At 38.8% G+C, this 20,771-nt stretch overlaps 1 protein-coding gene across 2 annotated transcripts in view; it reads right to left on the reverse strand.

Annotated features, from left to right (window-relative positions):
- Positions 1–20,771, reverse strand: part of DGKI (diacylglycerol kinase iota) — a 447,792-nt gene that overhangs the window by 195,754 nt on the left and 231,267 nt on the right. For both annotated transcript variants that reach the window (XM_068550116.1, XM_068550115.1), the window contains exons 9-13: positions 14,300–14,374; positions 13,889–13,891; positions 13,583–13,678; positions 2,650–2,732; positions 748–808 (exon numbers count right to left, since the gene is read on the reverse strand). In XM_068550116.1, the coding sequence (XP_068406217.1) occupies positions 748–808; positions 2,650–2,732; positions 13,583–13,678; positions 13,889–13,891; positions 14,300–14,374 (318 nt within the window). The remainder of the gene's footprint in view (positions 1–747; positions 809–2,649; positions 2,733–13,582; positions 13,679–13,888; positions 13,892–14,299; positions 14,375–20,771) is intronic.

Raw genomic sequence — 20,771 nt, forward strand, 5'->3', positions numbered from 1 at the left:
AATAAAACATTCTAAATTAGGAAGATTAGAGAAAAGCCAAAGATAGTTCATAATAAAATCCTATGAGATCAGACTCCAAATACAGAAGAAAAGACACTGGACAGCAAAATCTAAATGTCACGATTCTCAATTATTTGCCTTTGCTAAATATAGCAACATAAGTAGAGGGCAAATTGAGAAACAGATGAGACAAACTGGGGAAAATACACCAGTGATGTTAAACTTCAGCCCAACTCCGTCTTTTCTCCAAAAATGACTACAAAGGGAAGCAGCTGTGATCTTTAAGGCAAACCAATGTTAGTCAATATTCTAAGTTTTATTTCCACCAGTTAAAAAAAAAAAAAAAAAAAAAAGCCATAATTCAATTGTGTACGCATACTTCTCCTCCATAGTTGTGACCAATTATTAAGAATATATGGAAATAGGTCAGCTTCTGTTTTAAAAATAATTTAGTCATCTATAATCCTCATTCTAGTGATCTGACCACATCCTTACTTTGTGGAACAGGAAAGGATATAGCTTAGTGGAGGGAAGGAAATCTAATTTAGAAAGATCAAGTATGAGTCCTTGAGGGCAATAACAAAGTCCCTCCTAACCCTTAGGGGCGTGGATTCACATGAGAGACAGAGGTTTGAGGGGATTGGAAAGACTGTGAGGTGGGAATGAAGAAAGAGAAATGTCTTAAGGAAAACAAAAGACAAATGGAAGAAACAAGGGAGAGAACTAGATTCTCTTTCAAGGACCTACCGTTCCATCCCCACCACAGGCCAGAATCCGCAGATTTGGTACTTTCCTATATAATTCAAGCCTGTAGAGGATACAGAAGGAAAAGTAAATAAAAGAGCATATCACTGGCCATAGCAGACAGCATGATTCCAAAACACACCAAAACGAAGGGGGGCATGGAGGGTGTCCACTGGAGAAATTGCATAACCCCGAGAATGGTAATACCTTCAAAACTAGTCACCGAGTAGTCACCAAGTACTGGTTCCAACAATCGGATTAGGGGCTGGCAGCAAACGTCACTGGAATGGGGTTTTAGGGTGTCCTAGTGTTTTATTTCCCATAATTCCTATTAATGTGTCAACGCACATTATTTTCTTCATTAGTGTCAAATTCCTTGTTTTTCTTTCCATTCTTCTCCCTCCTTTCTCAAAGAACATCAAATTTGATTAGCTTTTCCCAGACCTATTTATTTTTCAAACCTACACTTCCCACTCTTACTCCTAGAAAACCTTCTTCAGAGAGATAGGAAGGCCACCCCACCAGCATTATTACTACCGCACCCACAATTCCATCTCCCTCTCAACTCACCCGCTGACGCTCAAACCCCCATTCATACTCCCCAGGCCCAAAAGGGAAGATTTACTGAATTTTCTTTATTTTGAATTTGTCTGCTTGAAATTAGATCTTTCCTGTTGTCTCAAGAAAATGCAATGATAACTGCCCCTGCTAAAATGTTTGCTTAAGTGACAATTTCAATGGCTCTGTTCCAGAAAACATCACCTATTTAAATCAAATCATATTTTTTTCTGGAAATAGTTCCTGTCCTGCCATGTTCTTTATGGTTATCTATGAAGTAGCTACCTAAAGTCTAACTAAAAATGATAAAATCTTAAGAAAAGTAAATGTAAAAGGGCAAAAGTAAATGTAAAAGGGCAAAAGCAGATTTGTCTTAATACATCTGAATGCAGAAAAAAATATAGAAGTCTTACAGCAAACTCTAGTGGCAAGGAAGTTCATAGATTAAGAGAATGACAACAGAAATTAATTTTCATAATTAATGTTCTCTCGTAGGCTTAAAATATGTAATTTATTTCATAGAGGAATATTATTTTCTAGAAATTATCTGAGTTTGTGTTTCTTTGCCTCTGATATTATTACTTATTTATAAGTAGTTATAAAAATAATTAATATCTCTTTATTTCTAATGTTTACCAGATGACATCTGAACTACCTTATTAGGTGGGTTTTAAAAAAGGAACCAGACAACAGCAGAAATGTCCCTGCTCCTTCCCACCATGTACCCCTCCACAAAAGGGAAGATACAGGATACATGTCACCTACAGATAGACTTTATTTTTCACCGCTTCGAACAAAAAACAGAGAATGAAATTTCTGAGAGGCTCAGATGAGGGACTGAGCAGGAATTAGAATGTCTCCCCCACTCTGGTATGGAATCCATAGGTATAATCAATTAATCAATCAAGCTCTCAAATGGACACAGATGCATACAATTTCTAATGCAAATAAATGAAAATATTCATAAACAGATATGGCCATTCTCCACAAAGATACACTTACAGTCCCATTAATGTACATCTCCAAAGTGGTTCATGCATAAGTAGAAAAAGGATGGATCCTTTCTCAATTCAGATTTGCTCATAACGTACAGTTACATGTGTCTAAGCAGCAAACACACTCAGAGTTAACAACTCAGAGGATAAGTATTGAAGGAAACTAACCCAGTGAAGAGGGAAACATCAGATGAAGTTTTAAAGGGAGGAAAGTGCAGGTGAGCAAGTAGATGAGAGGTGGTCCGAAAAACACTTCATGAGGTCATCAAACAATAAAGCTTGACTCCAGAGCAGAAAGTCCTTCGCACTCGCCTAAAATAGTAAGAACCATGGAGGGTATTTCCAGACTTACGCATCTTTTGGCCCTTCCTGAGAAAGATCAAAGACTTGCCGTGGATTCAGGTACCACATGAACATCTGCAGGACTTTGGTTCCCTGTAAGGAAAAAAAAATGACAATAATAGGAAGAAATTTCCAAATATTACCTGCTCATTTAAAGAATAAAAATAAATCCTGTCCTAAAAAGTAATATTGAGGGCTTCCCTAGTGGCGCAGTGGTTGAGAATCTGCCTGCCAATGCAGGGGACACGGGTTCGAGCCCTGGTCTGGGAAGATCCCACATGCCGCGGAGCACCTGGACCCGTGAGCCACAACTACTGAGCCTGCGCGTCTGGAGCCTGTGCTCCGCAACAAGAGAGGCCGCGATAGTGAGAGGCCCGCGCACCGCGATGAAGAGTGGCCCCCACTTGCCGCAACTAGAGAAAGCCCTCGCACAGAAACGAAGACCCTACACAGCCATAAATAAATAAATAAATAAATAAAAATTAAAATTAAAAAAAAATAATATTGAATTATAAACAGTATAGAGTAGTACTTAAAATCATGGGCTTTGGCCATCGATATACATAGGTTGAATGCTTATATTAGGCTCTGTCTAACCTGTGTAACTCTGGGCAAGTTCTTTAATTTCACTAAGTTCAGCTCTCTTCTCTTTAATGCAGGAATAAAAATGCCTAGTTCACAGACTTGTTGTAAAGATTAAATGCAATAATGTTTGAGGAGAACATCAAAGTGGTTGGCATGCAAAAAATGCTTAATGATTAGTATCTATTGGCTTTTACTATCATTATTTAATGTATGAAAATCCACATAGGGAAGTTATTAGTCAACTTATGTAATTTAACATTACTTTTTACTTTATTGTGCAGATTATTGTCTTTGCATAATATGAAATAAGGACAGTATTAGCTAAGTATGACTTTATTGAAATAAATGTTTTTAACCACAGCAAAAGTATCTCAGGCTCCCCAGTACTTAAAATATCTAATTTCTCTAGTTAGTGCTATCAACTCTTACTTTGACATTTTTCAATTTCCATGGATATATCTGTGTCTTTTTCTCTCTCTCATAACCATTTTTGGAGTGTCTTAAGTAATTGTGACATTTATAGAGATATCATGGCAAATACAAAGCAGTTCTGGAGATCACTTCTTAAAGTGAATTGAGCAAAAATCAAATTAAAGAAGAATTTTTTTTATTAAGCAGTATCAAAAGAGCTTTAAAATTGAGTAGCGTGCCTCATTTTAGGTCACTACCAACCATAGCAAATAATATTTGATCGGTTGGGCAGCATCCGTTGCTTATAACTATCATTCCTTTAATTAGCTATCATGATTGCTCTTTCTTGAAAATATTCCTAAGTTTGTATACCTATACACTGTATTTGAGAGTCATCCTAGTACAGTAGAAATAGCACAATATTTGAGTCAGAGCTAAGTTGGGTGTTCTAACTGGGTGACTGTGAGCATTTATAATCTTGCAGAAATTCAGCATGTAAAATAGGGCAATGTCTACTTTCCAAGGTGATTATGAGAATTAAATGAATCAGTAACAGTTTCGTATCCAGCACAGTATGTGGCACAAAATAGGCCTTTGTAAATGTTAGTCCCTTTCTTTTTTGTTCCTTGTTAATCTATTCATTAAACTACACTTGAGCATGTGAGGGCTAAAGTGTAGTTTATAATTATCACTTTGTTATGCCAGTTGTTAAGAGGCCAGTGTAGGTCTTTTGTTCCACATTTCATCCAAACCTATAATTTAAAAGTTCTGCTTTATCATGTGCTTGCTGTAAATTTAGGAATAACATTCTACCCTTAATTATTACAACTAATCCTTCAGTTTCGCCAAATGACATACTTTGTTTCCTACAAAATCTAGATATAGATTTAGATACATAGTAATAACTAAATACTAAACCATTCTCTTCTTTCCACACCAGGCCTTGGTATCGTCAGTTGGGGATTATTTCAAGTAATCTTCTATGTTTCATAGGTAACACCAGAGTCATTCTAATGACCAATCAGTTTATTAAAAATTTCCAACTAACTTGCTAGAAAATTAATTTTTCACTTTTAGATTCCTAGGGCAATGTGAATTGTGGATGTTAATTACTCCTTCGTTGTCACCTTTGGCTATGGTGTGCGTCTCAATTCCAGTTTCTCTTATACATACAATACTAGGTAATTAACACCTTTCAAAAAATAAAAAGCATTGAGGTTTTTTTTTTATCTTCAAATTTCTCTAAAAGGTTTGAATTTCCACACCATTTTGGGTTTTGCTCATTTTCAATTTGTGTTAGTTTGAACAGCTAATTCTCTACAGTTATCCTTTTGAGAAAGGGGTATTTTTTAAGGCTGGCAAGTTTTGCACCCCACGCTTCTAGGAGGTGCCACTTAATGTTGCAGCCTACTGTAATAATGCTCTCTAGAACTGGGCAGGGATGACTTTCATAAACATGCAAGGCTGCCCTATCAGAGTTTATATTCAGGCATGATATAATTTCTTCTTTTAAAAGTAATCTTTCTAAAACACATTCATTAACAAAAATGATAAGTGTCTGAATGACAGTATTGCATTGTTTTAAATCAATCTTGGTGGGTAAAGAAAAGAGACCTAAAACATTTAATTTATTTCTATTTACTCTGCTGCTACCTCTAGGATAAGCTACTTAGTGCTTTAATAGAGATAATTTATTGAATAGAATTGAATGGGTTGACAAGTACTAATTCACCAGGAAAAGAATAACTTATTTCTTTCTCACTGACAAGATTAAGTCTACTCCATCATTTACACAATTCACTAGCAAGTTTCAAATACTCTCATAGTCATCACATGCTATATGCCTTGTAAAAGCTGAACTTCTGTGCAAGAGCTTTTTTATTTTTCTCTAAATAAAAAAAAAATAGCTTACGCATCAATTCTAATACGCTCTGGAGAGTGTTCTCATACATATGGTTGTAGATGTAATACCTCAATGACCACAGAATTTTCTAAGATATTGTAAGATTGGGTATTCCTATGGAATGATAAAACATTGTTCTTTCCAGCTCCAGGTATCAGGAAGTTCTCTGAATTATTCGTTAAAAAAATATAATGATTTGGGGAGTATAGAGAATCAATTAAGAATGGGTCAGCTCAAATAGCAGCACATCAATTGTCATCAAAGCACTGTAACTCTTATGTAGGGCTCAGTAGTCTATGTTACTAAGCAAGCCTTGGTTTACATCATGGAGGCATTATCTAGCTCATGAAAAGAACTGTCCAGACAATAAGAAAGACCTGAGGAAAATAACAGTGGGAGGAAGAGGTTAAGAAATCTCTTAACCCAAACAATCCCAAAGGAATACCTTATTGATTCAATAAACCTGTATTAGGCTCCTACTCTGTACCCATGTGCACACCCAGGAGCTCAGGAGACCAACACAAAATAAATTAGTTCACTAAAGATGGTAAATGCTATGATGAAGATGCCTACTGAGATGTATGAGTGGCTGGAGGAGATACTCTAAGCCCAACTATGGGGATTGGATGAAGGCTCCCTATGTATGATATTTGAACTGTGTCTTGCAAGATGAGTAGAGCTAACCATTTCTTTTTACATGGAGTAGAGGAAGAAGTTTCAGGGTAAAGGTACAAGACGTGTGAGACAGCAAGACATGTCATGGAAAAACTATATTCATTTCAGTCTTTGGACCATGAGGCAGGGGTGGTGGGAGATGAAACTGCCAAAGTGAGTTGTAGATTAAGTCATGTAGGCTATGGAGCTCAGGCTTTGTTTTGCAGGATTTGACAGTCATTGAAATGTCTTAATCAGAGGAATTGGACTTACATTTTGATACATCAGTCTGACTAGAGGCTAAGGAGCTAGACATCTAGGCCCTAGACCCATCAAAGGGGCTAGGTGGCTTGGTTTAGCCACTGCTGTACACTGATGTCTGCTCCTCCAAAATTCACCCTCAATGTGATGGTATTAGCAGGTGGGGCCTTTGGAATAGGCACACAAAAAGATGCCCAACATAGCTAATTATTAGAGAAATGCAAATCAAAACCACAATGAGGTATCACTTCACACCGGTCTGAATGGCCATCATCAAAAAGTCTACAAATAATAAATGCTGGAAAGGATGTAGAGAAAAGGGAACCCTCCTACACTGTTGGTGGGAGTGTAAACTGGTGCAGCCATTATGGAAAACAGTATGGAGATTCCTTAAAAAACTAAAAATAGAGTTACCACATGATCCAGCAATCCCACTCCTGGGCATACATCCGGAGAAGACTGTAATTCGAAAAGATACATGCACCCCAATGTTCACTGCAGCACTATTTACAATAGCCAAGACATGGAAGCAACCTAAGTGTCCATCGACAGTTAAGTGAATAAAGATGTTTCATATATATATTTATATTATTTTAGATATATAATATAAATATACATTTATATATACACATACACATACACACACAATGGGATAGTACTCATCCATAAAAAAGAATGAAATAATGCCATCTGCAGCAACATGGATGGACACAGAGATTGTCATATCAAGTGAAGTAAGTCAGACAGAAAAAGACAAATATCATATGATATCATTTACATGTGGAATCTAAAATATGATACAAATGAACTTATTTACAAAACAGAAACAAACTCACAGACATAGAAAACAAACTTATGGTTACCAAAGGGGAAAGCGCGGGGAGGGGGATAAATTAATAGTTTGGGATTAGCAAATATACACTACGATATATAAAACAGATAAACAACAAAGTCCTACTGTGTAGCACAGGGAACTATATTCAATATCCTGTAATAAACCATAATGGGAAAGAATACACAGACACACACACACTAAATCACTTTGCTGTACACCAGAAATACAACATTGTAAATCAACTATAGTTCAATAAAAAAATAAAATAAAAATAATAAAATAATGTTTTTTGATTTATCCCTAGGTTGAGCATCGTAGAAAATAACATCTTCATTGAGGTTGTTTGTTCAGTATGTAGAAATAGTCTGGGGACTCAGATTTGAAGTCACTTCCTCTTTTTGTCTCCTCCTTCTCCGCACCTGGGTTGACTCTCCCTGGCCTGACTTAGGAAGGGCCGGCCCTGGTCTGGGGAAGCCTGTCCATGAATGGTGTGTGAACTCGGTCAGTATGAGCCTGTCCACAGGCTGAACATCCCTTCCCCCTATAACCTGTTGACAAGCTCCCTGGCAACTCTGATCCAGGGGTCCAGCTCATGCCACAGCTGTACCCTGGGATTTCACAATGAACAGTGTGAGCACCCAAGGCCTGGACCCTCAACTCTCAGGACTGGCTGGCCAGAATAATTCCAGCGGTCAGAACACCTGCTTACAGGGAATAGAGCCAACATTTTATAAAAACTTTAAATGGAGTATAACCCATAAAAATATTGAATCACTATGTTGTGCACCTGAAACTGATACAGTATCATTAATCAGCTACAGCTCAATAAAAAAAGGACACTTGCCTAACCATGAATGTATAATCTAAGTCACTGAAAGATGAAATTCATGACTCATGAATTCTCCCTCATGAGCGTGAAGGAGACACAGTGTGAAAGCAGGAAACATTGAGAGACATCAGAAGGGTCCATAAGTCTCAGGTACAAACATGTCAATGAGTCACGGGCATCCAAGAAAAATAGTAAGTTTTGAAGTTAAAGCAGCGATAAGTGTAAGAGAGGGGGCCTATTTCTCAAGCCCTCAGGTTTCCACACCGGGGAGGGGATCATGAAGGAATAAAGTTTCTCTTTCCTGTACTACCTCTTTTCCGCAGGAGGAGACACTCAAAGTTGATATCAAAGCCCCTAATTCTAGTGACTATTTCCCTCAAATAATTCACATCCCACCAATAATAGCCATGCCACTAACCTCTAAAGCTTTGCAGAACGCCCAGTACGTGTCTACCTGAAGAGTGTTAGAAAAACAGAGACAATTATTCTGAAGCATCTGTTTAAAAGAGGGATTGTTTAAAAAGAGGACATAAAAGCAGTCCCTATAATGTGTTCAGCTCAACATATTCCTGCCAAGTGCTGGAAGATTTCCGAACACACATAAAATACTGAAGGAAAGAAAAGCTATAGGCATTTTACTTGCCAGCAGATGGCGATATCGTCTAGTCATTTAAAGAACAGAAGCCTAAGCAAGTTTTGTGCGCGTGCGTTTTAAGTTTGAAGTCTAAGCTTCAAAAACAGAAGAGGGGCGTGCTTTATATCTAGACACAGATGAGCAGAATAAATCGATTCTTAAAAGGCAAAAATCAGGATTTAACAACAAGAACAACAAAGTATTTCTCTATTGATTGCTGTAAACTCTTGAGAATCAGTGTGGTCTCTGAGCTGTAGCAACAGTGGCACCAGGGAGCTTGTTAGAAAAGCGGGATTTCACAGCCACCTCCGACTCACTGAATCAGAATCTGCATTTTAACATAATCCCTAAGTGATTCATATGCAAATTAAAGCCTAAGAAAAAAACCCCATGATTCTCAACACTGGCTAGACAAGAAAATCTACTAGGAACTTAGACCAGTTAAGGGGTCCGGTCCTCACAGGCTTTTAGCATGGGGTGCAGCAGACATCGGTCTTTAAAAGCTGCCGGGGTTATTCTGACATGAAGCGAGGGCTGAGAACCACTTCTCTGAGCTAAGAGATGAAGAAAGTAAGGACAAGCTGAGATGCTATTTTTCAAACAAAAAAATAAACTTTCATCTCAAATAAATTCTCACCCACTGTGCTCCTCACATAAAGCCCAGGTAATCTCAGAGACCCTGATATGACTTTTGATGATGTTTTCCTAAATGTGTTCCACAAAAGACCTACATCAGAATCATGGGAGATGCTTGCTAACCGGTAGCATTCCTGGGCCTCACCCCAGACCCACTGCATCAGATTTTACGGGGTGGAGCATTTCTCACAAGTGTCTTCATGGGTTTTATTTACAAACAGTTTGAAAGCCTCTGGACTATAAGAAGGGAGTAAGGGGCACATATTCAAATAGAATTTACCCGGACGGAACACTAGTGTCAGGCGGAAATTTCCCGAATTTTCCTGAAACTGAAAATTCCTAGATAAGAATTCTAATGAGTGATATTTCAAAGGTTCTCATGACTGAGGATGTCAAACAAATACAGAGGTCATGTTACTAATCTCAACTTGTCTGTAAGGTAAATAGAAATGAATGGTCTCCCTTCTCAAAACAGAACATCACACTATGTAAGGCTTGAACACAGAACACTCCAGAGCGAGAAACTCCAGGTAAGAAAGGGTATGCCCCCCACCCCGTTTCTCCTTCCTTGGGTTCACTTGCTTCGTCTTCACTGCCACCCTCTGTTCCCCTTTGGCTCTTTGTCTCAACTATGGCTCATTTGGGTCAGAGAGAATAAAAGGAGGAGGGAAAAACTATGAAGGAAACGAGATTCAGAGGAACTGAGGAATAAGAAACTCCTTCCTCTGATTGCATTTTGCCAGATGGGATGGTTTACTTCATCCTCTAATTCCCCTCCTATGGCTGAATGTACCCTCATCTGCAATGTGAAGGTCATGTTATGGTCACAGCTCAGGAAAGGCTAGCCCTAACAGGGGAGTTAGATCATCCCTGACCGTGACTCTGCCCTGCTCACCACAATCGGGGGATCAAAGTTGTACCATCCCAACACTGAAGAAGGAACCGTAAATACATGAAGCCGCTGGAGGTCAGTTTGAATGATTCTAATTGTAGATGGGTGTTTGGATTTCTTTACAGCTTTCTCCACATTTCACACTGTGCTTAGAAACAATGCACAATGTTCTTCATATTTATTAGGCTTAGTAAAGAATTCTACTTCAGAGAGGAAATATATAGAAGTTTAAAGTTTTGTAATATTCATTTTGATTTGGTTAGTCACACTTCTGAGAATCCTAGATATTCTGGAGGTAACATCATTAGGGCAATGCATTCACAAGCCAAAGTGCATCAAATGACAGCAAAGTCATGAAGCCTTTTGTTTCTAACAACTGGCCATTTACAAAATTTGAATACCTCACTGTGATCTCAAATTCCTCAAACTCATTTCAACCTCTTTCCCAAGATAATTTTTCCCTTTCCTGAAAACCCGTCAATAACAAAGCCACTTTCCAGATAATTAGCTGGAAAATCTTGATGCTCTACTTCCTTTTATGTATCCTATTCATCCACATGCCCATCTATCCATTCATACATGATCCACCATTAGTCCATCTGTCCGCCCATCCACTGATCAATCCATCCATCCACTGAGCTATCCCTCTATCTGATTTTTTTAATTTTTTTTTAAATTTTACTGAAGCATAGTTGATTTACAATGTTGTATACAGCAAAGTGATTCAGTTTATATATATATATATATATATTCTTTTTCATATTCTTTTCCATTATGGTTTATCACAGGATATTGAATATAGTTCCCTTCGCTATACAGTAGGACCTTGTTGAGGGAAGGATTAGGAGTTTGGGATTAGTAACTGCAAACTATTGATATTATATATAGGATGGATAATCAAGGTCCTCTACCCGATTTATGCTAAGTGAATAGACTCCTGACTTATATATATATTCTCTACGTGTCTAATTAATCTTCCATCATATTACTCCTTTGTTTAAAAAATATTTTTCAAAACTAAGAAAACTTTAAATAGCAAAAAACAAGTTTTCACTATATAAATCCAAACTCCTCAGCCGGGTTTTAAGACACTGCTCTGTAGGTTCATTCTAACCTCTAAGCACATTTCTAGTAACTTAATATGCATCCTCTACTCACCATACTGTACTCAAAATGAATCATTTTCATCACAACATCCCACCTTCTACACATACTGCTTATTAAACAATTATTTGTTCACTGCTCTATGCCGTATATTAGACATCATAGGTTCAGAGGTGCGGCCCCCGGCATTACGGACACTGTATCGTTGCAGTAAAGGCACACGAGGAGCACTTACGCTGCAATTCACATAATACAGGTGTGTGCCATGGACTATAGGTGCATAGTGTACAGGGCGATTAATTTTGAGCAATAGTTCAGAAAGGTGCTACGGTGAAGGATGAACAGCAATGTGACAAGAGAGGAGGAAGAGGGCATGACTCCGGTTTTCTCTCCTCTGCACCACTAAGTGGCACCCATCTTCCATTTCAGCCCCTTCCCTGACACCATTTCCTTATCACTCCCAAGTCACCGCTTGCCTCTGAACTTCCACAGCACTTGCGGTCTGATCCACTCAATTTACAACTCGCATATATTTAACGTTGCTCAGATTCTTTTCCCCATTTGCCCCTTTTGTGTCATTAACAAACACGATAGCCTTAGAAAATTCACTTAAGCTTCCATGAACTGTTTTCTATTTAGTGAAAGAGGAAGCAAACTTAGATCATCTCTGAAGTCCCTGTCTTTAATAATTTATACAGAGACTGAAACAGGAACAGGCTGTATCTTAACTGGACCGTCCCCTCCTCAAAAGCAGAGATCACCTACAATTTTCTGAATGCCCTAGGGAAAAAGCTTATGATAATTTAACAAAGGCATTTTATATAAAGACTGTTGTGATAAAATATATCAGACATTAATTAGCATGTGGTGTCAGGTGGCCAAAATCATGGAGTTAATTACATTAGCTTTGCTCTGTTCCTCGGTCCCCAGCCACACCCCCAATCCTAGTTAGGCTACAGCGAGACCAGAGCTAGAGAGGGGGTAAGATTCAGGGCAAACTGAACCTCACTCCTGAGAAACTCCTCCAGTGGTAGTGTCAGGATCACCATCGTTACAACATGAAGATAATCATTTAGCAACTCAAAAGAGCAGAATGTTGAAAATAGATTATTTCTCTGCTTACACCACGTTTCTTTTCCCTGTTCTCTACAATGTTAATACAGACTTTTAACACAAGAATTATTATTAAGAATTGTGTAGAAAGGAAGGAAAGGAGGGATAATATTTTCTTTAAATTACAAGCTCCCATAAGAGAAGCTTTACTATAATTAATGTGATCTGGAAAAATGCCCATTAACTTTAGTAATAAGAACATCATTTTGGATCAGTCCTAATTCTACGACTCCCCTCCTTATATGGGGTGACTAAACAGTTTTAAATCTTTTAGTTGTTTAGCGTGATACTTCAGGGAATCTTGTCTCGAAATGTAAAATGTGCACTTAACTTAATGGACACAGGAAATATTTTATCATCCAGTCTCACATGAAAATAACAGAAAATCAGAGCCCACAGAAGAGTATTGATAAGAAGCCTCAGAGAGTGGGAAGAAAACTAGATGAGGAGACAAAGACCTGGATTCTAGAACAATTTCTATCCTTTAAAGAGCTGTGTACTTTAGATGTGTCATTAAATTTAACTTTTCTAAGGCTATTTCTTTATCCTCAAATGAGGTTGATAACTAATCATTCTATAGGACTTGGGCAAAGACCAAATGAAACCTGTGAAACGTAATATAGTTTTGCTAGCCTTGGTGGTATCTGTTGTTCTTGATTATCATGAATAATAAATCATTAATCTCTCTTTCCTCTGAAGAGAGGGAAAAAAGCAGTCGGGTCTAAATTACAATAGAAAGAAAGAAAGATAAGTTCATAAAAGGCTTCCTAACTATAGGAGTTGAGAAACCCAAAACATATTAACTAAGAGTTTATAGAATGACCTTTCTTGAAAATCTGTAAGGAAAATATTAGCAGTTAGGTTTCTGAGTACCTCTAGTAAAGCCTTATGTGGAAGTAGAGGGATAAATCCTAGAACCTCTAGGCTTTGCCTAGACCAGTCACGTGTGAGGCTGTCCCTTGCTGGAGAAACCGGTTGTCTTCCAATGCTAGGGGTCCTACGTGGTGCTGTTTTATTTGGTGTTGGGAAATGTGTTTTCAAGAAGGCATCGAAGCCTCCAGGTGAAACTCATGAAAACTGACTTACCTGGTTGCCTCCACTCTTGGGGTTCACAAACACAAGCAAGGGTTTCATGAGAGGAGAAGAGATAGGTTTTATCACAAAAGGACGACCTTTGTTTTCCTGATGAAGAAAGAAAGCAGAACTATTGAGACATGCATCTGTGACTTGAAAGGCAGTCCCAAAACAATGAAAGTGAGAAATTACTAGCACCACCGCTACCCGCTTACCCCCCCCCCAAAAAAAACCCCACCCCACCCCCCCAGAAAAAACTCTGCGTCTTGTTTCACAGGGCTAACTCAAAGTAAGTGAGAAAGTATCTCAAACTATAACTTGCTCCCAAGAATTAAGGCATACTTTTGTTTTTATTCTGTATACTCAAAGCGTTCTAGAAACGTTCTAGCTCTTATCTTCGTCTTTATAATCTTTGAGATAATACTTCCACAGACAAGTGCAAATGCTCTGATTCTGAAGTGGCATGAGGTTTCATATATATACATATATTTTTTTTTAAGGAATATATATTTATTTATTTATATATATATATATATATATATATATATATATATATATTTTTTTTTTTTTTTTTAAGGAATAGGCAGAGTCCCAGTGTGGTTAGAATGAGGTGAAGGAAAGAGTGGCAGGAGATAGATCAGAAAAATACGCCTGGCCAGGTCAAGTCAGACAGAGGTGGCTGTGGAAAGGAGGATAGATTTCACTGGACCATCACCCTCAAACGCTTACTTCAGTTCCTCTTTTACTGGCTTTTCTTTTAAAGCTTGTTCTCTTCTTCTTCCGATTTGAAGCCTTCAGCGAGTTCTGTAGGGAAAGAAGGGACCACCTGAGCTCGCAGGCAGACGGCCCACAAGCTTTCCCATGCAGAACCATCTAGAAGATGACGGCAGCACATGCTGTTCGACGGCATGCTTCTCATGCTTTGACACTTCCAAGCCACTGCTCATGGGTAAGCCACACACAGAACCCAGTCGCGTGCTTCCGAGTGAGCGACTGACTCCCCACCACACGGAGAGGCAGGGACTTAGAACCCTGGAGGCTCTCATTGACTCACATAACAACACATGGTATACCTGCCAACCCTCCCAGTAAAAATGGAAGAATCCCAAATTCTCTGAGGGGCTCCAGTCTCCCGCCCAACCAGGTCCGTCTCCCGCCCAACCAAGTTCAAGTTCATCTCCTGGTATGGAGATCACCTATGTGGAAATGTAAAAAAGGAGGCCATTTTTCACGTTTTCCTTTTTGGTTTTTTGTTTTTTTTCTCTCTGTTTACTTTTTATAGGGAATGACCTGTTCATAAAATGACTCAACCCCACTGGAACTTTACGATCCAACTCCCCTATCAGCATGAATGGCTTGGTTTTAAAATGCAAAGACTCGAGTTACTTATAATAATAGACTGGGAGCCACTGCTCTTCCTTTCTCTGGCTAAAGACCCATTGGTTTAAAAAGTCCTCCCTCCCCTGGTAACATTGATTTTTTTTTTCTTCTCATAGAATTGCATCCAACTTGCTGAAACACAGTGACCCCAAATTTACATTCCCGGTCTTTCTCTTTCTAGGGATTTTATGGACCACAACTTTGTGATTATTACAGCTATTTACTCTTAATATTTGATACAGATGCTTTGAAAAGAACCTCTCTCAGGGGACAGTCACAGCTCACTGGCTGAAGACAAGGCAAAACCAGATGTAATTAGTGAAAAGTCAATAGTTAATTAGATTGCCATCTTCATAAAGGCAAGCTATTACTACCATGTCATAGCGTTTTACAGTGTTGAAAGCCTGAAATACAAAATCCTTAACTTAAAAGCTTATATAGGTATATACATCTGCATTGTTTGAGCAATTAAATGTTTTCAAACAGCTTGAAGAAACTTAGGTATTTATTCTTCAACATTTTAGAGTATTTTTTCTTAGCATTCAAAATAAACCTTAGTCTAGAGTACATATAGTAAAACATCCAAGTTAGCAAGACTGAAACTATTTAGCTTTTATTTTACTTTCATTTGGACCATGAAAAACATAAGTTGATTTGTGGCCTGTGCTCACCAAGGATGAAGGAAACTTTCTGGAACCACCATTTGTCCCAAGGTTTTCTTCCCCCCATCAGATTAAAAGAGTCTTCAGGTTCTCTGAATCTCCCCAGAAAAGAAATCTGGAAGTTCATGGGTGCTCGAGATTCCAGGTGATTTCTCATCACTCACTCTAGACTATACTTCTCCTGCAAACAGATCTCCAAATTTCCGAATTCCTCTTTAAATGGGTGTACTATCGTGCCTCTCTCTGGGAAACTTTTGCATTCTTCGAGTATTTGCTATATTTTGATTACCTTCAGTTTTATTAAAAGGGAAGAAAAATTACTCGGAACCTTTAAACTTTTAATCAGCCAAATATTCCAAGAAGAATGCTGAAAACTATTGGACCGACAGAGGCAGTACCTACTTGATGGCACTCAGTGATGCTCTGCGTGCTGGTACTTGGGCCCCAACAAATATTCTTATTTAATTCTTATTTAATTCTTATTTAATTCTTATTTAATGAAGCCCAGGCAAAGATACTTTTTAAAAGCTCCCCAGGATAGAATAGAATAATAAAATAAAATAAAAGCTCCCCAGGGAATTCTAATGTGTAGCCAGGGTTGAGAACCCCTGTTTGAAGTACAAAGGGCAGAGTGGGGAGCCATATGTACTGTGCTAAAGCCAATCACTGCGGTGAGGAACGTGAGGTGTGGGATCTGCCAGGCTCGGTGTGAATTCTGAACCTCCCTGTCACTTAGATCTGTGACCTTGGCCAAGTCAGTCCAACTTCTGAAATAACAGTTTCTTAATTTTAACATGAAGTTGATAATACCTACCTCACAGGACAGTTGTGGAGTTTAAACAAGAAAAAGGATGTGAAGTAGTTAACTTGGTATCCATCCCATGAGAAGCACTTCCATAAATGTCAGTTGCCTCGTTCACAGCTCTATATCCCCAACACCCAGCACAAATGCCCGGCACACAGTATGAACTCTAATCGTTGCGGAAATAATAAACCAATATTTTTAGAGTTCACAACATTGAGTGAGTCTTTCCTGATTTTGAAAAGGATCCTTAGGAAGTGAGTGATTGTTTCCTAACTTCTTTGTTGTTTTTGTTCATTTAGTGCCAAGAGCAAGGAAGGACCCCAAGTGCTTGCAGGAACACACTGTCGGCCTTGGTTCTTGACAGGACTCAATAATTAAACTCCAAGAGGTAGGTCGAATGGATCAAGCTGAGGTTGTTTCCTAAACTTGCCTGATCACAGAAATCATAGTTCTTCAGGTGATTCTGATGATCAAGTATGTTTGAGAAACAGAGGGTTAGAAAAACACATCAAAATAAGGCTTGATGTCCGAAAACAGGGCAGGCGGGGAACTCAACTCTAACAGGGAACAGACACACAAAACGGCCTTTGTTTTAAACACAGATACAAGTGCTTCTGAGCCTCACCGAGCCACACGCATCTGAGGCCATCATCCCACAGAACAAGGAGGGGGCAAAAATAAAGCACAGTGGTTGACTTACAGTACCTGGACGCTTCTATGTGAGCTCTGAGTAAGCTTACAGCCCTACGGATGGTCAAATAGCAAAAGATAAGCAGTATGGAACTTCACAGCACACATCCAAATTCCCCAGGCTTCCTTCTGTTCCCGTGTAAATATGTATCTCTGTCTCAATATATCACTTCTTTTAGAAGGCAGCGTAATTCAACGAGGAACAGATGGACGTGAAGGCAGATTCGGGTTGTGTTTTGGCCAAGACAAGTCTTCTAGGCTTGCTTATCCACACTACCACTTACCCTGCCTGGTCAGTACTGTGAGAGTTAAACAAAACGACATGCTTGCCAAGAATGTAAAAATTATGCCAAGGCGTTATTGTCTAGAATTGTTGGTGATACAGTCAAGAAACCTTTAATACTTGTCCTGTGTCCTAAAACAAAGCAGCCCTCTTAACAAGGGCGGCTAACTCAGTGATACAAAGGGTTCACTTTGCAAGTTCTACACTTTCCAAACAGTGAAATACTGTGCTCTCATTTGGATTTTTACGTTCTTCTGATTCCAACAGCATTCACCCCCTGTACATTCTGTGCCTGCTCTTTTGTTAAAGTGCTAAGAAAAGATAAAGGCTTTTTGTTTTCTTGTACCAGGTACTGGGCGGCGTTACCTTGCCACAAAAATAATCCTATCAACACAATCTTTATCATAGTTATGACTCCTTCCTGGGCTGTTACAAAATCTTATGGGTGAATCACTCAGCTGTGAATGAAGCCTAACTACTCTTATTACTATTCAGGGATTTCCTCAGGTGATGGGATCACAAAGGATCTAAATAATAACAGATCTAAGGAGAAGATATCTCACTTCATCATTCCAAATGAAGCTCTCCTCCATCATACACTGGACAAAACTCTGATGGATGGTAAGAGGGCGATCCATGGACTTTGTCTATTAAAGAACATTCTCACTCTGCCCTGCTCCAGCTATACCACTGCAGCAAAGGTTATTGTGAGGACAGGTAAGCAGAAGAATCAAGAAAACTCATTCCAAAGTTAAGGACAGGGTCTCAGCAGCTTCTCAGGCGTATTTGGCCAAATCACAGCATCGCCTGACCTTTAGAACTAATCAAAGGAAGTCACTTGGTCATTGAGGGAGATTGTTGGCCATTGCTATTACATATCATGGGGTCCTCAGCATTTTAAGATCATCCAATCATAAGGAATAAGGATTAGCATGAAGAAAGGCAATGCAAGGCTAGGCAGGAGTTGATAGCGACATTTTTTATAAGTAGACCATTAGAAAGAATATAAATATCCACTGGTAAGGAGTTGGCTTAAATAAACTGTAAAATATCCATAGTGTGGGATAGATACAGTAGTTTTAGAAAGTCAAATCTGTATGTATTAATATAGACTTTTCCCTATGATTTTTTTTTAACTGGGAAAGCCAAATTTTAAAGCATTAAGTGGAGAACGATGTTATTTATTAAAAATGCACACCTTTAGTGCCCCCTCCAAACCTGACCCACAAAAAGTTCATGTCACACAGGTCTTGCTCCACCAGCTCCAAGTGCTTACACTCTTTTTTGAACATCTTTAACTCATTCATCCAGTCAAAATATCATCTGCTAACATTTTCAGTCCAGAGGACAAACACTGACATCTGTAACTTTAAATATAACTTTTACTTTATATCAACAGATTCAGGTTTGGTCGTTGAAATTTAGTTTTCTTGTCATTTTAATTCCTTCCAGTTATCTACCGTCCATCATCTTTTAACTTCTAGGTCTCTCTAAGTAATCTGGTGACGAAACCCAGCAAATCATCCAGGCAGCCCTCATTTCCCTTACCATCAAACTTACATGCAGCTCCCAACTCCACAGCTGGTCACGGAGTAATTATCCACTCAGAACCAGCCATCTTTCAACAGAGAAGGAAAATATATGGTTTAATTCCACCTCTTTACAGCCCACTTTTCCTGACCATTATACACTCCAGCAGATGTCCTTTACTCTTCTTCTCTCGAGTCATCTGTTTAGACACAAACATCACAAATAAAGCTGACTTTATTTGATGACCCATCTTCACTGTTGTTCTCAGTTATGTCCTATCAACTTGCATTGTCCTTCCTCATCCCTCTTCCCAGGGACGCCGCCCACATCCTTCAAAACCAAGCACAAATGACAGATTTTCCACTGAGCCTAGGCTGCTCTCCATGACTGAAGCTGCTCAACTCTGCTTCATGTCTCCACTGTGTTTCTACATCTTAGGTGGCATTTACCTCTCTCCACCTCAGATGTGTAGGCGTCTCACTGACCAGGGCTATTTCAACCAACCTGTCTGGCCCCTTCCTCTCACCACCATATATGTATCTCTCCCACGAGATGAACACTGATCAAAAAGACAAACCTTCCCAGACATCTGAAAGCTACTCTTTTATTAAGGATTTACATGTGACTGAATTTCTCTCCAGAATCCACAAATACCCTGACCAATGATTTAGATTGTTGTATCTATTTTCCTCACTGGGGAGTACACTCTTTGTGGACATCAAATGAACATCTGCTTCATCTTTGGACCTCTCACCGCATGTAATGACATCTTTGAATGTGGTTAATTAAACATTTACTTAATTCAATTAAGCCTCTTCTCCTTTATCGTTTTTAAGCAGTGTCATAGAAAAATATAGAAATATATAAAGAAGGAAAGATATATAAATTCTAAAAGTTGAAAAAACATTTTATCTGTTCTTTATCTACTTTCCAAATTCTATTTTTTTTGATCATTTCCCAATACCTCCAACAAATTCTCTAATCTTACTGCTTCCACACCATCACTAACAGGTTGCCACCCATACTCCACACTCTACAAACTATAGTTTTTATGGTCATCAATGCTCTGGTCCCAAACACAAGGACTTTTATCAATCCTTGTTATTTTTTTCACGTCTACAGAATTTAACATTGATGATTGCCCTATTTTTCTTTTCATTTTTAATACTGAAACTTTATGCAATCATAGTTCTCTATCTTGCAGGATTCTCTTCCTCCTCTCACTTTCTGGGTATGGATGGTCTCCCAGCCTTCTTCCGTTCTTTTATTCAGTAAATGATCAGGTCTTGACTCTCTCCCATGGGATAGGCATTGTGCTAGTGAATACACAATCCCACTACAGCGTGAAATACAACAGTTACAGTAGTATTTCAAGGTGCACTTGGAAACAGAGTAGGTGCCAGGCTATGGCCCCTATTCTTGTCTCCTTCTACCCTCTCCATTGGAAATCTCATCCTCTTTACATCCTCTTTCACCGTAATACAGATGATTCAGGGATCAATAACTTCTATCTTGACCCCTGTATGACTACCCACTGTTGCTATCTGCTGTTGTGCGGCTTCACTGATACCCTGCACCCCTAAAAGTCAACAAGAAGGAAAATAACAAGAGCTAACATTTGACTGGTTACAATGAGCCAGGTGCTGTTCTGTGTGTTTTATTTTTTCTTTTTCAGTTCATTAGTCCTCACGAAAGCCCTATGAATTAGGTACTAGTATTATTTAACCTTTGCAGCTGAGCAACTGAAACAGAAGAGATTAAACAAGTTATTAAGTGGCAGAGCAAGGTTATGAATCCAGGCAGCCTGGCTTGCAAGCCAGAGCTCTTCAGCACTACTCTATTGCAACCCTG

The sequence above is a fragment of the Eschrichtius robustus genome, chromosome 8, assembly GCF_028021215.1.
Source record: "Eschrichtius robustus isolate mEscRob2 chromosome 8, mEscRob2.pri, whole genome shotgun sequence".
Lineage (NCBI taxonomy): Eukaryota > Metazoa > Chordata > Mammalia > Artiodactyla > Eschrichtiidae > Eschrichtius > Eschrichtius robustus.